At 51.2% G+C, this 19,853-nt stretch overlaps 2 protein-coding genes across 5 annotated transcripts in view; one reads left to right on the top strand and one right to left on the bottom strand.

Moving 5' to 3' along the window:
• The first annotated feature begins 370 nt into the window (after window positions 1–370).
• On the top strand, window positions 371–10,039 carry B3GAT1 (beta-1,3-glucuronyltransferase 1). 2 transcript variants are annotated; one of them, XM_019797136.2, is made up of 6 exons: window positions 371–1,202; window positions 1,368–1,514; window positions 4,887–5,395; window positions 6,070–6,366; window positions 7,123–7,223; window positions 8,406–10,039. In XM_019797136.2, the coding sequence occupies exons 1-5, from the start codon at window positions 1,133–1,135 to the stop codon at window positions 7,207–7,209; spliced, it is 1,110 nt and encodes a 369-aa protein (XP_019652695.1). In that variant the 5' UTR covers window positions 371–1,132; the 3' UTR covers window positions 7,210–7,223; window positions 8,406–10,039. The 2 variants fall into 2 exon arrangements, with proteins under 2 accessions (XP_019652695.1, XP_002916919.1); XM_002916873.3 differs by having other exon boundaries at window positions 371–1,219.
• Window positions 10,040–10,081: 42 nt separating this feature from the next.
• Window positions 10,082–19,853, bottom strand: part of LOC100471425 (beta-galactosidase-1-like protein 2) — a 58,285-nt gene continuing 48,513 nt past the window's right edge. For 2 of the 3 annotated variants that reach the window (XM_011221878.3, XM_034666122.1), the window contains 6 exons: window positions 17,899–17,970; window positions 17,537–17,615; window positions 15,163–15,250; window positions 14,745–14,856; window positions 14,199–14,315; window positions 10,082–13,942 (listed from right to left, as the gene is read on the bottom strand). In XM_011221878.3, the coding sequence (XP_011220180.1) occupies window positions 13,856–13,942; window positions 14,199–14,315; window positions 14,745–14,856; window positions 15,163–15,250; window positions 17,537–17,615; window positions 17,899–17,970 (555 nt within the window). In that variant the 3' untranslated portion in view covers window positions 10,082–13,855. The remainder of the gene's footprint in view (window positions 13,943–14,198; window positions 14,316–14,744; window positions 14,857–15,162; window positions 15,251–17,536; window positions 17,616–17,898; window positions 17,971–19,853) is intronic. The other variant, XM_034666121.1, reaches the window with a different exon arrangement.

Here is a 19,853-nt window from a genome sequence, read left to right as displayed (position 1 = left end):
GGGGCTGGCCAGGGTGGCTGGCCTCTCTCTATCACTGCACGGCATGAGGCACTAGAGGCGGTGAGCCAGCCAGGACCAGCCAGGGGCTGCCCGGATCCTGCATCTTGCACAGGGCTCAGCACAGAAGGCGAAAGGAAGGCATAGAATAGCATGGGATGGTTTCCATGGTGGTCATGAGGGCTCTATGCCTGCTCTCCTTGTCACACCAGACAACAAGGCCCAGAGAAGGATGCTGCTGACAGACCCTCTGCAGAACTGAGGAGAAATTCAAGCGGGCTCACCCTGATCACAGAAGGGGTATCTTAAAATTAATTAATTAATTAATTAATTTAATAAAAAATAAAATAAATTTAAAAAAAGAAGGGGTATCTCTCCTGGAACCCCTGTTGTTGCCAGTGTGAGTGCTGTCTCCTCAGCATATGGCAGCCCCCACAGGGACACCCCCTCAGCTTGCTGATACCCAAGCCATGTAAAATTCACAAAAATTCCCAATTGACATTGACAAAGGGAAGGCACTTGCTGTGTTTCCTCCCAGGGTCTATCCCCAAAAACTTATCTTGTTGGCCCTCACCCCAATGTTGACCCCTTTATCTAGGCTATGAAAGAAACCATCTGGACACATGTGGACATCAGAGTAGCCAACATGTCTTGAGTACTCACTACACACACACACACACACACACACATACACACACACACATCAGGCACCATTTTGTGGCCTTTGTGGGTATGAACTGATTTAATTCTTGAAACCTTGTGAAGTAGGTAGTGATCGTACCCCATTTCACAGATGAGAAAACAGAGGCACGGAGAGCAGCCATAACTTGGCAAAGGGCATGTGGCTTGTTGGTGGCAGAACTGGGGCTTAAAACAAGATGTGTGTCTGAAGGTCGTGCCCTTAACTTCTGTGCCCTGCTGAATTATGTAACTGGGCAACTCCGCGTCCCCATGCCTGTGGGGGACAGAGGCTTGTTTCACTCAGGAAGGCAAGCTGGAGCAGTCCTCAGGGACATGGCAGTCCAGGCTCTACTGTGAAAACCCCAAAGCTGTGAGCCCCACAGCCAGGCCCCAGGTCTCTGGCCATCCTATTCTGCTCTCTCTTGCAGGTGTCCACTTCACAGGGTTCCTGATCATGCCCTTGGACAGCCACCCCTTCTCAGTCTCCAGTCTGGCCAGACTCTGCAAACCTGCTTCCGCAATGGGTGGGTTGTGAGTGCTGGTAAGACCTGCTAGCCAACATTCGGCTTCTCTGCTCTCCCTGTGCCTGGCCTGCCCAGCCCATTCCTGTTCTTTTCTCCCCTGTGCTCGCCACTGTCTGCTGCCGTCGCCCCTGGGGCCACCCTTCTCCTGACCTTGCCGCCACTCAGGGAACGAGGAGCTGTGGGCCCAGCCAGCCTTGGAGATGCCGAAAAGACGGGACATTCTTGCGATTGTCCTCATCGTACTGCCCTGGACACTGCTTGTCACCGTGTGGCACCAGAGCACCATCGCGCCTCTGCTCACCACGCACAAGGGTGAGACCCCCAGCCTCTGGCCCCAGCCCCAGCCCCAGCCAGGCTTCTGTAATGAGGTAATGAGAATGACCACAGCCAGCACTGATGGAGTTCATGTTTTCATTTATTAGACAGCTGGGCGGAGCCATAGGATGGTCCAGGCCAAGGATCTTACCTTTATGGAGGTCTTGGTCCCTTCAGGAGTCTGATAACTGTCACCACGCACATATATGCACAGAAACCCACACACATGCACAGAGACACACGTGCACAGAGACACACATGCAGAGACACACACGCAGAAACACATGCACAGAGACACACACGCAGGAACACATGCACAGAGACACATGCACAGAGACACACACGCAGAAACACATGCACAGAGACACAGATGTAGAAACACACATGCACACCTCTGCATCGAGTCTCAGATTGTGTAAGGATTGGTTGCTCTCTGCTGTGGGTAGTGAAGGATGGATGGACAGGGTTTCTGGCCTGTGTTTTAAAACTGTTCAGGGAGAGTATATTGTTTGCTCCTTTTTTCCTGCTTAGGCAACCCTGACCTAGTCAGTCCTACCTAGTGAAAATAGGCCTGGATAGAGAAAATGTCCCACGAAGCACTCGTGGATGAACAGGCTGGAACCAGGTTCTCCTGGCTCTTAGTCTAGAGTTTTCCCCTCCACCAGACTGCCTTTCCTTCTCACACTGGGCCCTCTATACCCTGGCCCCCTCGATGTGCCCCACATCTGGCCTGCCCCCTCGTTCCTTGGTCTCTCATCTCACACTCTTCTGTCCTCCAGTGTCCTCCATGCACGCACAGACTCAATACTCTGAGGCAGCAACTGTCCTGCTGAAATGTGCATCATGTTACAGGATAAAATACAAACACACCCAGGCCCATCCCAGATAAGGAGAGGGTAGGTCAGGGGTAGGGCCTGCAAATCCACATGTGGGTCCTCCAAGCTGAAGATCAAGGAATTCCCACTGCCCAATGCTGGGCACGTAGAGCCTCTCCTGACATTTGTCCTCCAACATCTCTCTTTGGTGCTCTTCATTTTGGAATCGTTATCCTACAACGACATCATTCCAGAAGGGCTAAAGCTACCATATACAGAGTGACATGATACCATGTGGATTCCATTCTTGGCAGAGCACTAGGGTCAGAGGTGTCAGAATGTGTTGCTAAGCACTGATGCTACGGCCTGAGGACAGGGAGCTGGCGTTCTGTCTCCTCAGAGTATGCCAGGAGGGGCTGAAGGAGAGCTGCGGTGAAATCATGTCAGGGTGGCCGGGAGGCCTGTGTGACTCAAAGGTTGCAGAAGCGCTGAAGCCAGCAAAAAGGGCTAAGCTCACGCTGTGGCCAGGTCAGAAGGCGTGGAGAACCTTCCCAGGCCCCAGACCCGCCTGTTTGGGAGGGTTTGAATGGAAGAAAGGTGGGGAAGATGGCTCTGAATCTTTCTTCCCAGGCCCCAGCTTCGCTGACTGCAGGATAAATAAACCCTTACATGTATCTTGGTCAGAATCCCCATCACCCAGCTCTCTTTCCTCAACTTTGTTCTGTTTTCCCAGTTTGACCCCAAAACCCCTCCAAAAAGTCGCCTTTGATCAATAGAGGCTGAGCTAGTCTTCCTGCATGTGCATTCACACCCTTGGGGGCATGGTGTCTCCCGCCCCCGTCAGGCTCCATCGCTGTATGTCTTATTGTGCCGTTGGCCTGTGTGAACTCCCTCAGAGCCCGGAGCTGGTCTTCTTCTGGGTTCATCTGTGCCTCCTCCCAGAGCCCAGCAGCACACCTCATACGAGCGATGGGAAGGAGGGGAGGTGACAGAATGGCTGATTCCCAGCATCCTCCCCGGGGCCATACTTCTACCCAACGGTGAGAATGCCTCCCTCATCCCTTCTCTGGCTGCATGAAGCCGTGCAGACGCAGGGCTGGCAGCTGTCCTCCCTCTACACACGAGGAAATGGTAACATGCCTAGCAGTGTTCTGAGTCCTTAGATGTATTGACTCACTCCATATAGGAACTCAGTCAAGTAGACGCTACCATTAGCTCCATATTGCAATTGCTAACACTGAGGCATAGAAGCCAAGCAACTTGCCCAAGGGCAATAGTTAGTAAGTGATACAACTAGGCAGGGTCTGAGCCCGAGCGTTCAGATTCCAAAGTATGTCCTCTGTCTGTTACCACCTCCTGCTGAGATGCTGTAAGCGCAGTGAGGGCCACACAGTTGTTCAAACAGAAAGACATAACTTGGAGAGGAAGGGCTTATTAAAAACAAGAATACCAATGGCCCTGATTTCTCCTCTTGACAGAACTACTAGAGTCAGTAATGAGGAAAACGTCCAGGATCTAGAAAAAGCTTGGTTAGAGCGGCCCCAACCGAAACACATTGCCTTCAGGAAGGAATGGGCTCCCCACGGCTATGAGCGTTTCCCTAGAGGCCAGGGCTCTGCAGCGTTCCCCACACTGTCCCTTATGGTGTCCTTGAGGAGCAATGCATAAACACTAGCTGGATGTTAGCACAGTTGGGGTCAGTGGTACAGTTAGTCTCCCGGATGGTTGAGTGAGTGCAGAGAGTACAGATCAGGAGATGGACATCGAAGCAGCGAAAGTGCTAGAACAGCTTTCCACTCTGTCTTTCGTGTAAGCTAAGATTTAAGAACATCTGAAAGTACAATGGGTTCAGGATTCAAAATTATCTGGACAACCATAGACATAATCCGGGAAGAAAACGTGATAGTTAAGTATGAAATTCTGCACCAGGGTTCATAAGACCAGGCACGGAGAGGCCCCACTTGTTAGAAATTTGTGAACAGTCGGCCGAGCCAACCTCAGACTCCGTGGGGCCCACAGTGTGCTGTGGCTAGGAAAGCGCTAACACTGCCCTCCGGCACCATGGCATCTGCACCACTGCGGGTGGCAGTGCCACGGTGCTATGCAGCCCCAGTCCTGGGGGGCGGGGCGGGGGGGGGGGTTGGTGAATGCAGTCAGCTCTGGCCAGATGGGGAGGGCACTAAGGTGGGAGGCATCAGGACACTTTGTCATATAAAACCCAACACATTTAGGAAGTGAGAAGGCAGCCTTGGAATTTGGCCAGCCACACTCAAATAGCTACAGCGCTGTCAGCTGTGAGAAGGAGGAAGAGGTTATTTCTGTGTCATTTTGGGAGTCAGAACTAGGAAAATGCCCGAGAGAATTCCAGGGATGCAGCTTTCTCCCTTAGCTTAAAAGCCGGAGCCCCAGGCAGGTTTCCGATGACAGCCCTGCAGGAGGCGCGGGGGAGAGGTTTGTCTTAGCAGGGTGGGTGGCCTCCTGCCCAGTCCCTGCGGCCAGAGCAGCCAGGCCTGCGCGGCCCGTCCCCACACCCTGTGTCTCCCAAACCCTACAGATGACGGCAGTGACCCCCGGCGCGATGCACCCCCGGGCGCGGACCCCAGGGAGTACTGCATGTCGGACCGCGACATCGTGGAGGTGGTGCGCACGGAGTACGTGTACACGCGGCCCCCGCCGTGGTCAGACACGCTGCCCACCATCCACGTGGTGACGCCCACCTACAGCCGCCCGGTGCAGAAGGCCGAGCTGACGCGCATGGCCAACACACTGCTGCACGTGCCCAACCTGCACTGGCTGGTGGTGGAGGACGCGCCGCGACGGACGCCACTCACCGCGCGCCTGCTGCGCGACACCGGCCTCAACTACACGCATCTGCACGTGGAGACGCCCCGCAACTACAAGCTGCGCGGCGACGCCCGTGACCCGCGCATCCCGCGGGGCACCATGCAGCGCAACCTGGCCCTGCGCTGGCTGCGGGAGACTTTCCCGCGCAACTCCAGCCAGCCAGGCGTGGTGTACTTTGCCGACGACGACAACACCTACAGTCTGGAGCTCTTTGAGGAGGTGTGGGACGGGGCAGGAGGCAGGGAAGGGGCGGGAGGATGCCGGCGCAGGGCCTCTGGTGTGGGGCCCCAGGACTCCTGCGGAGGGGCCCTTTGGAACGGGCACATAGAGAAACCATAGGGTTGGGGGGCGGGGGCGGGTGCCAACTGGGGTCAGTGTAGACTGCAGAGAACCAGGGAAGGGATGGAAAAAAACTCGCTGCAAGTTTCAGCAGTCCCCAGTGGTTAAAGGGAAGCAAGTTGATGGTGGAGCTCTTAGACCAGTGTCTTGGGCCTTAGAGGCATTGTGTCAATGAAGGCCTTGAGAGGGGTCATTCTATGTGGAACAGTTTGTCTTTGGGGTTTGGGAGTCATGGGAGTCTGGGGCAGGGGAAGGAGTCATTTTAGACTCAAAATTGGGAAGACGGAGGCTTTGCAGGAGAGAAGGCTGGGCTGCAAGTGTTGTGGAGAAGTATGTCAGCTGGGTGAGAGGTCAGACCTTGTCCACAGTGAGGCAGGTTACTCTGCAGATGCCCACCACGGAGAGTGCATCTGGAGACGGGGCTGGGCTGGATCCCCTGGTACGGCTTCACATGGCCTGTCTGCATAGCGTTAACCCATTTCCCCTTCTCTGGGGACAGGCTCCACTCCCTACCAGCAGTCCCATGTGTCCTGACTCTGGATCCCCTCTTGTAGATGCGCAGCACCAGGAGGGTGTCTGTGTGGCCCGTTGCCTTCGTTGGTGGCCTTCGGTACGAGGCCCCACGGGTCAACGGGGCAGGGAAGGTGGTCGGCTGGAAGACGGTGTTCGACCCGCACCGACCATTTGCAATAGACATGGCTGGATTTGCCGTCAACCTGAGGCTCATTCTACAGCGTAGCCAGGCCTACTTCAAGCTGCGCGGTGTGAAGGGAGGCTACCAGGAAAGCAGCCTCCTCCGAGAACTTGTTACCCTCAATGACCTGGAGCCCAAGGCAGCCAACTGCACCAAGGTAAACCCTCAGCAGATCTGACAGCTGTAATGCAAGCTTTTCCCAGCCCGTCCAAACCCTCCTGCAGACCAGAGGGAAGGAAATAAAGACCTCAAAACAGCCCTGCAAGGGACCGGCCTAGAGCCATGCCTTCCTAGAACACGCTCCCAGGAAGGCGGTTTATCCTGGCAGAGGCCATCACACTAAAGTCAGGAGGGGAAGTAGAGAGGGTGGGGGTCAGTGAGCAGGGCCCAGGATTGCCTTCCCTCCCAAAACCAGTGAGGCTCCACGACGGCCCTGCCAGACGTGCATGTATACATACATACGAACACGCGCCTGCCTGGGTGCGTGCACACGCACGCGTGGGCACACGCACGCATGCACGTGGACACACACACCCTGCTTCTAGTTTGGACTTCTCCAGCTAGGGCCTGAACTATCGCTTGGCTGAGCCAAAGCCTCCTGAAGAAATTCCTGCCTCCCTAGAGAGACAGACCTATGAAGAAACACAGGGGAAGACAACAAGCAAGATGAGATCTTGGAACTGACTTGTCTATTTTCTGTAGCTACACGTTTTGATATTTTGAAAGCATTATATAGACAAACAGCAAGAATGGGGGGATAGGTAGAAATAACAATGGAGAAAATCTTGACGGAACAAGGACAGGACAGGAGGGGCAGGAAAAGCACTTGCAGAGCGTGGGAGTGAACAGGGAGGTGGCAGACTGAGGTCTGGGGGGGCCTGCCCCATGTTGTTTCATGTTTCTGGACACACAGATCCTGGTCTGGCACACACGGACAGAGAAGCCGGTGCTGGTGAACGAGGGGAAAAAAGGCTTCACTGACCCCACTGTAGAGATCTGAGCCCCAGGATACAGGTAAGGCCGGGATGAGGGTAAACCACACACAAGGCAGGGGCACATTGAGTTTGGATGCGGAATAAATCTGCTGAGGCTTTTCCTCTTGGTTTTTAATTGTGGGAGGACCGGGCAAAAGGGAGCAAGAGTGGAAGGGGCATAGCTGAAGTCCCTGTCCCACTGTACCCTGGAAGTTAACGGGAGCCAACTTCCTCCACACAGCTGGGTCCTTCTTGCCACCAGCTCCTTTGAAGGCCTCACCTTCTAGACCCGGCCTAATGACAACCTCCTGTCATTACTGCTATTATCTTGGCCGTGACACTGGTCCCATTGCAAGGCATTGCTATGTAGACTTTCTCTTCTAGGCTCTGTCTTCCCCTGCGGTCTTCAGCCATGCTGCTGTGACAGGGACCCCTCCCTCACTGGTTCCACCCCCTCAAGCACGTCTATGTGTCTCTCAGGAGTAACCGTGTAGCGCAGGGGGGAAAGCGTGGACCCCAGAGCCTAGTTCAGCCTCTGGGCCTACCACTTTTCACCCTTTGACTTTACTTTCTTTCTCTGGGTCTCAGTTTCTTGATCTGTAAAACGGGTTTTGGAGGGCACCAGGAACAATCTTTGGTACACAAGGAGTCTTACATTAGTGTTGCTATTTTTATTTGATTCTTTAAAACTTTCTATTAGATTAGGCCACATGATCTAGCTACATTTTAGGGATAAAGAAATGGTGTTCAGAAAAGCTAAATGAAGTGAATTGTGCCAGCTGATTGTCCAAGTCAGGAATTTTCTATGGGCTTTTCTGGAATCTCATCACAGAGGTGGGAGCTCAGACGGTGGGACACACATCTGTCCTCTGGCCCCAGAGTTAAGCTTCAGCTTCCCTATCATGTTTGCAACTGCTCTGCCCACAGGAGACACAGGGTGTCAGCCTGCCTGCTTTGTGCCGTGAACCAAAAAATCAACTTGACCGGTGTGCTGAAAATGCATCAGTACAGAGCCCCGCTCCCTGCCTCCTCACCTGGTGGCTGGAAGAACCCACCCACCACTCAATAAGGGATCCACAGAGGACCCTAGGGGTTGGGCTCTACGGAGCTCCTGGGTGAACTCTGATGGGGGCTCAGGATTGGGCAGTTTGGCTAGACTGGCTGGTCCTCACCTGCTTCCCCCCTTAACACTTCACCCATATCCCTCCTCTCCCCTTCACAGGAGCCTCCTTCTCAGACCCTGTTCCTGGCCTTCCATCCTCTCCCCATGGCTGATGGTCCCTCCGAGGCAAACTCCTAAGGAATCGCCATCACCCTCCTTTCTATTCTGGGGGCTTCAGAGAGAGCCCAGCTTGATGCCAGGACAAAGGACGGAGAACCTAAAGCACAGAAATCCCAGACCTGTTGTTCTCTTCCATCCAGCACGACCAGGGGCCCAGCTGCTAGCCAAGCCATGCCAGCCAGTGAGCTAGTGCCCCAGCATGCCTCCCCAGTGCTTCCTGCACTGACGGGGCCTGCGGGAGCAGACGCAGTGGTTACTGAAGCCCTGGAGTGATGCCAGGCTGGGAGAGAGGTGAAAAGACCCCGGCTGTCAAGTGCAGTGTGGCCTTCCCGGGCTCCCTGCTCCTGGGGCCCAGCATGACCGCACAGGCCATCCGGCCAGGGAATTCTGAAGACCGGAGAGCAGCCCCCTGCCCAGGCATCAGGAACACCCCCTCCCCTCCTCAGAGAGCTGCTCTCAAGTAGACATACCTCTCTGGCTTTCCTCTGGTTCCTATTTCCAGAGCATAAGGCTGTCTTTGATCCCAACAAGCGACCACCCTGCATGAGGGGAGCCTGGGCCTGCTATCAGGCTCCCCATACCTCAGGCTGTGGTAGGAGTGAAGCCCCTTACTCTGGCCCCACATCCCTCAAGCCTGCTCCTTCAGGCACAGAGAAGGAGGTGGGCCCTTGAGCCAGCACAGGTCATGGACTGACCTGGACTAAGACCATGCAGGCCCCTGTCTACACACTGCCTCCCCACTGCCCACTGGGCTCCAGGGCTCCTTGCCTGGGCTGGGACTGTGGAGGCCAGGAGCCCTCTTCCCGGAGCTCTTGAGAACCACAGACCTCAGGGGCTGAAGTGAGCCAGGGGTAGGCAAGGTGGAAAGAGGAGGGAGGCAGGGGCAGTTCCGTACTCCTTCCTGCCCCTGGTTGGGGGGTGTGGGAGCTTTGAGTTAACAGAGAGATTTGTGGAAAAGGGGCAGAGATCATTTGGACCCCGAGGGGAAAGGAGAGCTGAGCACACACTACTTTGGAAATCATTCTATTTTAGACACAAAATGGGAACGAAAACATCCCTTGTCCCTGAGTTGGGGGCACGAGGAATAAGCCTGTGTCTTGTGCCCTCCCCGCCCCTCCCCCAGAAAGAACAGTGTGCAGGTGCCGCCCCTGCACCAGGAGAGGCCACGGACAGGGACAGCCCTCTTCTGATTCTCTCACTCATGCTCCTGAAAGTTGGAAGCACAATTTTCCTCCCAAGTGGAGGAAAAGGAAAGGCCTGAGCCTACTGAAGAGGTGTTTATTTTTTAATGCTAACTGCCCCCACTCCGTTTAAACTCACAGGACCCTTCTGAGGACTGCCGAGAACCCACTCCTGGGGGTGGGTGGGAAGGATTCAGTCCAGCAACCTAACATTCAAAAAATAGCATTGGCTGCCGATTTTGAAATGGATTTAACTTTCCACAGCATTCGTGAAACCATCCAATGGGATCTTGTCCCTGAGAACCCTGAGCCACCTTGCAGGACGTTCCCCAGCCTCTTACACTTTCGGTAGTGGCTCTGGAATCAACCCCTCGGAGCCAAGTGGGGTGGCGTGGGAGGGGAGGGAGGAGGTGTGCACAGGGCACCCACCCAACGAGTGAATTCATGCCCAGGCACGGCACTGCCTCACTCACCAAAACCAGCCCTGAATGCTCAGGTCAGCCTGGCTGGTCTTAGGCCACCTTCTTAGCCAAAAACCCAGGGCTCATTTTTCAGGAAATTGATAATGAACAACAAAATGGGATATCCTCTCTCTGTTTTTGTTTTTGTTTTTTTGACAGATGCTATTTCCGTCATTTTCGCCTAATAGCCTCTCTTAGCTGCATGTGTATTTATTTATAATTATAACCCTGGTGGACTGCAGCTTTCATCTTTGTTGGGAATGAGTTTTTTTCCAAATCAGAGTTGGGTCCATGACTACAATTTGTTTCCCAGACCCAGTCTGTTCCTGCTCCCCACCACAAAGGAGTGAGGCTGGGGGCTCGGAGCCCCAAGAACAGAGCCTGGGGTGAGGGTGAGCCCGTGCAGCTGCACCATCTGGTCTGTTTTAATTTAACTGTATTTAATTTGTTTCCAAAATTAAAAGTCAAACATGGTTTTTAACAGCCCTAATCCTCCGCAGCCCTGCCTTACTTTATTCTTATATCCTGTTTCAACCATCCAACAGGTATTCATTTGGCAGGCATTACTCTAGAAGCTAGCACAGAGCAGTGAAAAACCAGAGCTCTTGTCTTCATGGAACTTCCCTCCTTGGGAAACGAGACAGGTGGACACTACACAAATCTATGGGATTTCAGATGTGATCTGGTCTAAGGAGAAGTATGAGACCGGATGGGGGTGTCATTTTAGAGTGTAGCTGAGGAGCTGATCCGCGCTCTCTAGGGTCGTGAGAAGAGCCTCTCTGATAAGGGGACAAAGCAGAGCAGCAGTGTGCAGACATGCAGTTAACCTGGGTCAGAGCTTTCCAGAAAAGATCTCGCTCCCATGCGGAGAGTACTTCGCATGTTTAAAGATCAGCAAAAAGGCCAGTGTGCCTGCAACTGACCGGCAAGATGGGAGGGGGTAGGATGGGGGGTGGGATGAACGCAGTTAGTGGAGGGTGCAGAAGACGTTGGCCCTGGGAACCGGGGCGAAGCTTTTGGCTTCTCCCCTGAGTGAAAAGGGAACTGGAGCCATTGAAGCGTTTGGAGCAAATGACCAATATGATCTAACTGGCTGTAAAGAAACCGCTCCCCTTCCTGAGCTGACAATAAACAGAGGGCAGGGCAGGCTAGGGGAGGCCACTCCTGCCGTGATCCCGCGAGAGATGACGGTGAGTCAGAAGGGTAAACCTTGGGGCATAGAGTGGGGCAGAGGCTCTTGTTCTGGACGTGTCTGAGGTACAGCCAGGAGAATCACCTGATGGAGTGGCTACGCAGTATGAAAGAAAGGAGCCAACACTAATCTGAGACACAGAATAGAATTGCCATTTCCTGCTACGGGGCGGAGTGCAGGAGGGATCACAGGGGAGACACCAGAGTTTGGTGTCACACGCAGGAGAGAAGGTGAGTGGACAGCGAGTGGGCCTGGAGTTGGCTGGAGAGAAACATCAGCGAGCACGCATGTTGAGGCCCTTTACAAACCCCCAGCCAGTAAGGCCACCCACTAAGTGTGGACAGAGAGAAGAAAAGGCCCAAGGAGCAGGCCTGGAGACCTTTAGCAGTTAGAAATGAGGGTTATGAGGAGTCTTCTAAAAACTCTGTAATGAGGCCATCCGGTAGAGAAGGTCTGGACAAGCCATGAATAAACTCTGGAAGATGAGCTCTGCCAAGGGGCTTCGACAGAGAGAAGCCGCAGAGTGAGCTGGCAGATAAGAAGGTCAAGAACAGTAAGCTGGTACAAGAGGACCAATGCAGCCCTGCACAGATTTGGATAAAAGCAATTCAAGGGGTTTCTTCACTTTACAGGAGGGTCACTGTAAGATTCATTTAAACACCGGTTCGCTATCACATTTTCCAGCAGAAGCCAACTTTTACATACACCTTTGTAAAATCATGCTCAGTTGTGAAGTAAGGTGCAAGGACACTGCTCCCCAGTGCTGGCCATGCCCAAGCCCTGGTCTCACCTGTGTGTTAGCTCTGTGCTTTCCATTCCAAGGCAGTTCAGGAATAGCAGATGAGTTTGAGCAAGACTGGGGACTTTACCTGTATCTGGCTCCCCAACCATTGTCCATGAAATTCACTTTAATAAGCTCCATTTCTCTGCCAATAGTGGACCATCGGGCCCAGCCCCTTGTAACTGTCTGTCCCTGACCTAGGCTCAGTTCTTGGGCCCAGTGGCTTCACACTACAAATGCCCCCTTCTTTAGCCAAGCCCAAGATGTGAGCCATGGGGCTGCTGGGAGCCTCATGGCCTGCTATTCCCCAAAGGTCTTTATGGGCTCCTGGTGCGGGCACTGTCCCGAGGAGGTGTTGGCTATCTAACTTTGATTATTATCGAAGACAATACATTTGTGGCAGTACAGCCCAGATGTTATATGTGAGGAAAACTCACCCGCTAACTCACAGGGAGAGCTCTTGGCTATCCAGCCCATTCTTACCACCTGCCCACCAGCACCAGAACGGATCTGTATATGACTTCTCCTCCCCAAGGGCACTTCTGATCCATGATGACATTTCAGGCAGAATGAAGGTCAGGAGGAAGGTGGTAAGGAGTCAGGGGCTAGATCATCCCCTAACCGGGTAAAGTCAGTGTCTAGGCCTTGAGTAACAGATGGGCTAAATGGGTGCCTGACCCCACAATGCCTTTGTCTGTGATAAACAGGGGCACAGACAGATCAGAAAAGTATCACCAAAAAGGGTTTGCTTCAACTGTGTTGCTTTATTGCAATTCAGGACAGTGAACCAGAGCTAACCCAGTGGATTCAAACCCTAGAACAAGTGCCTCAAACTTGGCCAGACAATTGCAAAGCAAGGCTGCCTCTCCTCCCTGCTGCTTAGTTACAGGAAGCTGAGGGAGAGAGACTGAGCTGGCGGCAGATCTGGGATAGGCCTGCAGGCCCCATGGCTACACCAGCATTCCGGGGAGACTACCTGCCCTGGCCCCTGGAGCTGGGCCTACAGATCAGGGTGTGGTTCCTACTAGGCTCTGCATTCCCTCCTCAGCTGATGCTTCTTCTCACTGAATAAAACTGGAAATACTCTCTAATTCAGGAAAGTAAGTGGCTGAGTATTTCTGTTTCTCCTAAGCTTGGCTTGTCATCCTGTCAGATGCAATTAGAGTGGAAATGAGGAGAAGACGTGTGTGTCTCTCAAACAGAATTTCTTCCAGAATCCCAGAGAAGGCTTGGGGAGGGTTGAGAAGAACAAAAATGATTCAGGTGAGACATCCACCAGCTTCCCTATCCTCTACAAATGGTGACAAACCTTCTGTTTCAGATGAAAAGGGGCCAGGAGTGGCGTGGCTGAGCACAGGTGAGAACATCATAGGAGCAAACTTGTGTCTAGAAGTCATGCCCAACTTAGGGCCCCAGAAATCATCACGTGGACATCTGATTAGACATTCCTACCCTAGAGAGGCATCCCTCTCTCATCTCCCAGAAAAGAAGGGAAGTAGGAAAGGTGCCCGCAACAAAGCCCAGTCACGAAGCCACTTAGGTAAGGAGGGGGTCCCTCCTCCCTATTCCACTTTTCTTCCTTAGTTCTTCCAAATTTAGGGTCTTGAACTGAATTGGTGGGCCTTGCTGTAGCCACGTGGCTGCCTGAGGATGCTACTTAAAGAGACTCTCCTGCATGGGAGCGTGTGAGGGAGCAGAGCACCAGCCTCTGGTCAGCTGGGAGGATGGTGGTGCTCTCCTGCTTCCTGCCACCAGGGGGCGCAGGACGGCGCCACTCAATCAAGGTACTGGCTCCTGCCTAGGTGAGGTGTCTCAGTGAACTGTATCACAGGGCCTGCCATCTTCTCCTCGAAAACAATAACCTGGGGGAGAGAAGGGCTGGTGTGTGACAGCAACAGAGGTTTGTTTTGGAGCCAGATAGGGGAAGGGATTGAGAACCACACTGGAAGGAACAGGGACCCACAACTCATCAGCACCAAGGAGGAATACAGAAGGGGCTGGCTAAACCTTCTGCCCCTCTCCTACCCTAACCTAAACAGACTGAGACCCAGCCCCCCCAGGGAAATACTGTGATACCGGGGAGGGCTGGGAAAGGGAAGAAGCTGCCAGTGCTCCCACCTGGTTGATGCCTTGGTCCAACCAGGCACCTGGGAGGTAGAGGGTCTCCTGGGGTCCAATGTTCCAGTAGCGTCCAAGGTTTTGGCCATTGACGAATACAACCCCCTTCTCCCAGCCCTTTAAGCAGAGTGGGAAAGGGATTAGTTGACCATGAAAGCCACCGAATATAAAGTCACATGGGAAGACAGAGACAGACACATGCCATGTGCTCTTCTCTCAGCATCCAAGACATCAGCGTGAACGAATATTTCAACAGCCATGAGGTTAACACATGCGTGTTCTATCACCTGTATCCACTAGCTCTAAGCCTCCCCAGCAAGGTACCCAAGAGCAGACCTGCACCCTGAGAAGTACCACCAGGTAGTTTTTCTGCTCTGAGTCTACTCCCCCACCCCAGGGAGGTCCCAGGGGCCTTTCAGAGAAGGCAACACAGAGAATCTCTGGTGCAGGTGGTATAGAGGGCTCCAGCAAGGACAGGTACAGGGCTTGGGCTCAGCGCTCTGTGAGGGAAGACTGGAGAACCCAGGCAGGGAGGGGACTACAAACCTCCAGCTTCATGAAGGTGTCAAAAGGGGAAAGGGAAATTGACAAGGCACCCAAAAAGAAAGCAGGGAACGTAGGTACTTCAGGGATAGGGCTCCATTTGTCGACGCCGAACCTATGAACAGAATGGAAGACAAGAAAGAAAGAAGGGCACTTTCTCAGATTTGGACCCTGTCCCGAATCTAATTACAAAGGCATTCCAAGTCCCCCCCCCACCCCGCCGCAACCTGTTAACCAGGGTATCATGGAAATTCCCTAGTCTCTAGCACTGGTACTGCCCCTACCTTGGGCAAGTTGCTCTGGGTTCTGGGTCTGTTTACACTTGAGTGAGAGGGGCTAGGACAGAGCAGTTCTCTGGGCCTTCCTGCCTCTTACTGCACGTTATCCATGGGTTCACATACTTCATGGGGTGGGGACTCACCTCTGAAAAAAGCTCTTTTTCATATCCAGACTGTAGATTCTGAATTTTTTCAGGGGAGAATCATTCAGATAGATATTTCCAATTAAACCTATGGGAAGGAGGCAAGGAAACATGAAAGAGGCCAAAGGCAGGGGCACAGCTGACCCAGCGAAGGCTCTGCACATACGTGGAGAATTTCTGAAAAGTTCCAGTGGGGGTTCCTCCAGAAGTATATATTCCCTACAGAGCTCTCCATATGGCATAAAACCTTCTCTAGAAATCCCAGAGGAGAAAAGAATGAGTCATAGCAGTGTTCGCCAGGACCTCCCTAGGATTTGTGTGGAAGAATACACCCAAGGGCAATGAGAGCTGAGAATGTCACTGGGTGAGAACAATCTCTGGCCTCTCTCTGAAGGGGAAGCTCCCTTTTGGGGATAAGAATTCCAACACAATAAAACGAGGCTCAAAGGGCAGATAATCAAGCAGTCACAGCAGTTCTAACTTAGCTCCAAGGTCAGATTCAGTGGGGTCCCAGACTAAACAGACTTAGTAACTCAGCCAGAAATCTTCTACATAACCTAGGATTAAAGATACATTAAGTATTTAAAATGTGAACAGATGGCAATATGACTTGGATATCCAAGTCTGAGGACCCACACACACTTGCAGGGTGAATAGCTAGTGGCTTGGGGAAGGGGCCAGCCATGTTAGTCCTGGAGCAGCTCCCACGGTCCTCACAATCATGGCGCTGCTGAGTTGCTAGAGAGGGAATGTGAATAGGATGGGAAGTGCAGACTCTTAAATTGCAGGTGCAGGTGCGGGGGAAGGGGAGGTCTTTGACTTATAAACACTGAACTGCTCCAGGGGAGAAGTACTCCACAGTGAGAGTCCAGAGCACATTTTACTCAGGAACCTAGGGAGGCAAAGACTGGGAATAGGGTGAGGCTGGCAATCCGTTTCTGATCACAGGAAAGCAAAGGAAGTGAAGACAGGCCTGGAGATGGAGCTCCTTAGGGAAGAAACCAAGATCCAGAGAGGAACACTGGGGGATTATTTAGGGGAAAAGGAAGGTAAACCTGAACAGTGCTAGGAGCCACCATGAGGCCTATCTGGAGAGGGCCAAACCCCAAGACCCAAGAAACCCCCAATGGCTGGGCCACAGCACTTCCCAGGCAGGAAAGGAAGGGATGCACAAGTTTCCTCATTACAAAGGCAAACACCCATGAGAGAGTTGGGAGGTCACCAGTATCCCTTACCATAGTAGGATTTATTTCTCTGAATTCTTGTGTTATAACTTACATGAAACCACCTACATTTCGATAGATGAAAAGGAAGAGGCCAATTTAAGCACAGAAGGTTTAGAAGGCCAGGAAAAATAAAATGAGTTGGTGGAATTCCTAGGGGAGGATTCCATCAAAAGCCTTTTGTTTCCTGTATGTACTGCCTCCTCCTCCCTACCACAAATGAGATCTTCAATGGGTTTCCATAGTGGATCAAGGAAAGAAATTCTGGGGCACCTGGGTGGCTTAGCCAGTTAAGTGTCCAACTCTTGGTTTCAGTTCATGTCATAATTTCATGGTCTTGAGATCAAGCCCTGTGTTGGGCTCCATGCTCAGCACAGAGTCTGCTTGAGATTCTCTCCCTTTCCCTCCCTTTCTGCCTCTCCCCCCATTCACATTTGTGCATGCTCTCTCTCTCTCCCTCTAAAATAATAAAAACTCTTAAAAAAAAAAAAAAGAAAGGAAGAGAAAAGGAAGAAAAGAAGAGAAAAGAGAAGAGAAAAGAAAAGAAAAGAAAAGAAAAGAAAAGAAGAAAAATTCAGTGTGGAGACCCAAGGAGGCAGGGGTCCTATGCCATTTTTGGCTTCCTGGGAATCCCATTCCTTAAGCCTCACCACCCCCAGCCCAGCCCCAGCAGATAGCCCCTGCTAAAGCAGACTGTAACCCAGGGAGATCTGGAGAGGCTGGCTCAGCATTCCCTGTGCGTTCACCATGGACATGTGGACAACATGCAAAAGAAAGAGGTCAGAACCCAAGTGGGCCTTTCAGAAGGCACACTTCCCCTCTCTCCAATGGGGTTCCATGAATTAACTCCTTCCAATGGGCCTCTGCAACCCACCTCTCTCTAACGGGCCTCCATGATCCACCTCCCTCCAATGAATTTCCATTACCTACTTCCCTCCAATGGGCCTCCACAAACCACCTCCTTCCAGTGGGCTTCCATGACCCACCTCCCTTCAATGGGTTTCCACAACCCAATTCCCTCCAATGGGCCACCATGACTCCAACTCACTACAGTCAGCCTCCATGACCAGCTGGTGCACTGGTTTGAAGAAAAGATAGCCAGGCATTGCTGAGCCCTAGAAGCTCTTCTCTCAGCACATGCTATGACCCACCTTTGCGCTGGTCATCAATGTTATCCCCGTAGTTGACTCGCCCGCGATTCTCCACCAAGATCCTCAGCCTGGTGTAACCCTGCCAGGAACATAGTGGTTGATGATGACCACCTGATTACCCAGCCATAAGATCACAGCTGCACCTCAGAGTTTCTTTGTGGAACCCCAATTCTTCCCTGAGCTCTGAGAATGGGGGTAAAAGAGTACCCGCTGATCAGATAGCAATGTTTTGCCCCTCTTTCCATCATCAGCTCTGTGGTTAAGGAGCCTCCTGTCTTCCAGGTCTTCCTCTTTCACTCCCACCAAATCTGCTCAGGAAGCAGCTGATGCTAGCCATCACCCAGCTCCCCAGGATAACAAACCTGGATCAAGGGAATAACAATCTTCTTCCTTTCATAGTCCAAGAATCCTACAGACACTGTGTTCACAAATACCTGCCAAATGAATAGACAGAAAGCATCCATGGTCGACAGGAGGGAGGCATTAGAGGGATCTCTGATAAGCAAAGAAAGGGGCAACATTATGTGTGTGAAAATGAGGGTAAGCCAGGCATAGAGGAAAAACGAATGCCCATGATTGCAGCTGAAAAGGACAGCAGAGCTGATGGTGATGGGCCATTTCTACACACTCGTAACAGGCAGATATGTGAGCACTGAGGAGAGAGTCAGATGCATATGGTAGGGCTTGAGGACTACAAGGTCACAAGAAATAAGAGAAGATGCCCCAAGATTAGAGCAGAAATCAACGGTATAGAAATCCATAAATAAATAAATAAATAAATAGAACAGATCAAGGAAAGTAGGAGCGGGTTTGTTGAAAGAATCCGTAAGATCGATAAACCCCTTGCCAGATTTATCAAAAATAAAAGAAAGGACCCAAATAAATAAAAACATGAATGACAGAGGAGAGAAATCACAACCAACACTGAAGAAATACACACAATTATGAGACATATTATGAGCAATTATATGCCAACAAATTAAGCAATCTGGAAGAAATGGATGCATTCCTAGAAACATATAAACAGAAAGAAATAGAAAACCTGAACAGATGCATAACCAGCAAAGAAAATGAATCCGTAATCAAAAATCTCCCAACAAACAAGAGTCCAGGGACCGATGGCTTCCCAGTGGAATTCTACCAAACATTTAAAGAAGAATTAATACCTATTCTTCTGAAACTGTTTCAAAAATAGAAATAGAAGGAAAACTTCCAAACTCAATTCTATGATGCCAGCATTACTTTCTTTCCGAAACCAAACAAAGACCCCACCAAAAAGGAAAATTACAGACAAATATCCCTGATGAACATGGATAAAAAAATTCTTACCAAGCTACTAGCTAATAGGATCCAACAGAACATTCAAAGGATTATTCACCACGACCAAGTGGGATTTATTCCTGGGCTGCAAGGGTGGTTCAACATCCACAAATCAATCATTGTGATACACAACATTAATAAAAGAAAGGACAACAACCATATGCTCCTCTCAACTGATGCAGAAAAAGCCTTTGACAAAATACAGCATCCTTTCTTGATTAAAACTCTCCACGTGTAGGGATAGAAGGAACATACCTGAATATACATATACAAAAAACCCACAGTGAATATCATCCTCAATGCGGAAAAACTGAGAGTTTTTCACCTAAGGTTAGGAACATGACAGGAATGTCCACTCAAACCACCGTTGTTCAACATAGTGCTAGAAGTCCTAGCTTCAGCAATCAGACAATAAGAAATAAAAGGCATCCACACTCTCGCCACTATTATTCAACATAGTACTAGAAGTCCTTGCAACAGCAATCAGAAGACAAAAAGGGATCAAAGGTATCCAAATCGGCAAAGAAGAAGTCAAACTGTCTCTCTTTGCAGATGACATGATACTCTATATGGAAAACCCAAAGGAATCCACTCCCAAACTATTAGAAGTTATAGAACAATTCAGTAAGGTGGCAGGATACAAAATCAATGCCCAGAAATCAGTTGCATTTCTATACACGAATAACGAGACTGAAGAAAGAGAAATTAGGGAATCCATCCCATTTACAATAACACCAAAAACCATGCGTTACCTTGGAATTAACTTAACCAGAGACGTAAAGGACCTATATGCTAGAAACTATAGATCACTTTTGAAAGATATTGAGGAAGACATAAAAAGATGGAAAAATATTCCATGCTCATGGATTGGAAGAATTAACATAGTTAAAATGTCCATACTACCCAGAGCAATCTACACTTTCAATGCTATCCCGATCAAAATACCGAGGACATTTTTCAAAGAACTGGAACAAATAGTCCTTAAATTTGTATGGAA

This window comes from Ailuropoda melanoleuca, chromosome 8 (genome assembly GCF_002007445.2).
Source record: "Ailuropoda melanoleuca isolate Jingjing chromosome 8, ASM200744v2, whole genome shotgun sequence".
NCBI lineage: Eukaryota > Metazoa > Chordata > Mammalia > Carnivora > Ursidae > Ailuropoda > Ailuropoda melanoleuca.
Note: the sequence above shows the minus strand (reverse complement) of the source record. Positions and strands in the feature narration are given on the sequence as shown.

Bases quoted from the DNA above. Each gene is read 5' to 3' on its own strand.
- B3GAT1 (XM_019797136.2), top strand. From the start codon at position 1,133: ATGCCCTTGGACAGCCACCCCTTCTCAGTCTCCAGTCTGGCCAGACTC. The intron at 1,203-1,367 runs GTGGGTTGTGAG...GCCGCCACTCAG, and splicing joins CAAACCTGCTTCCGCAATGG to GGAACGAGGAGCTGTGGGCC. The intron at 5,396-6,069 runs GTGTGGGACGGG...CCCCTCTTGTAG, and splicing joins GTCTGGAGCTCTTTGAGGAG to ATGCGCAGCACCAGGAGGGT.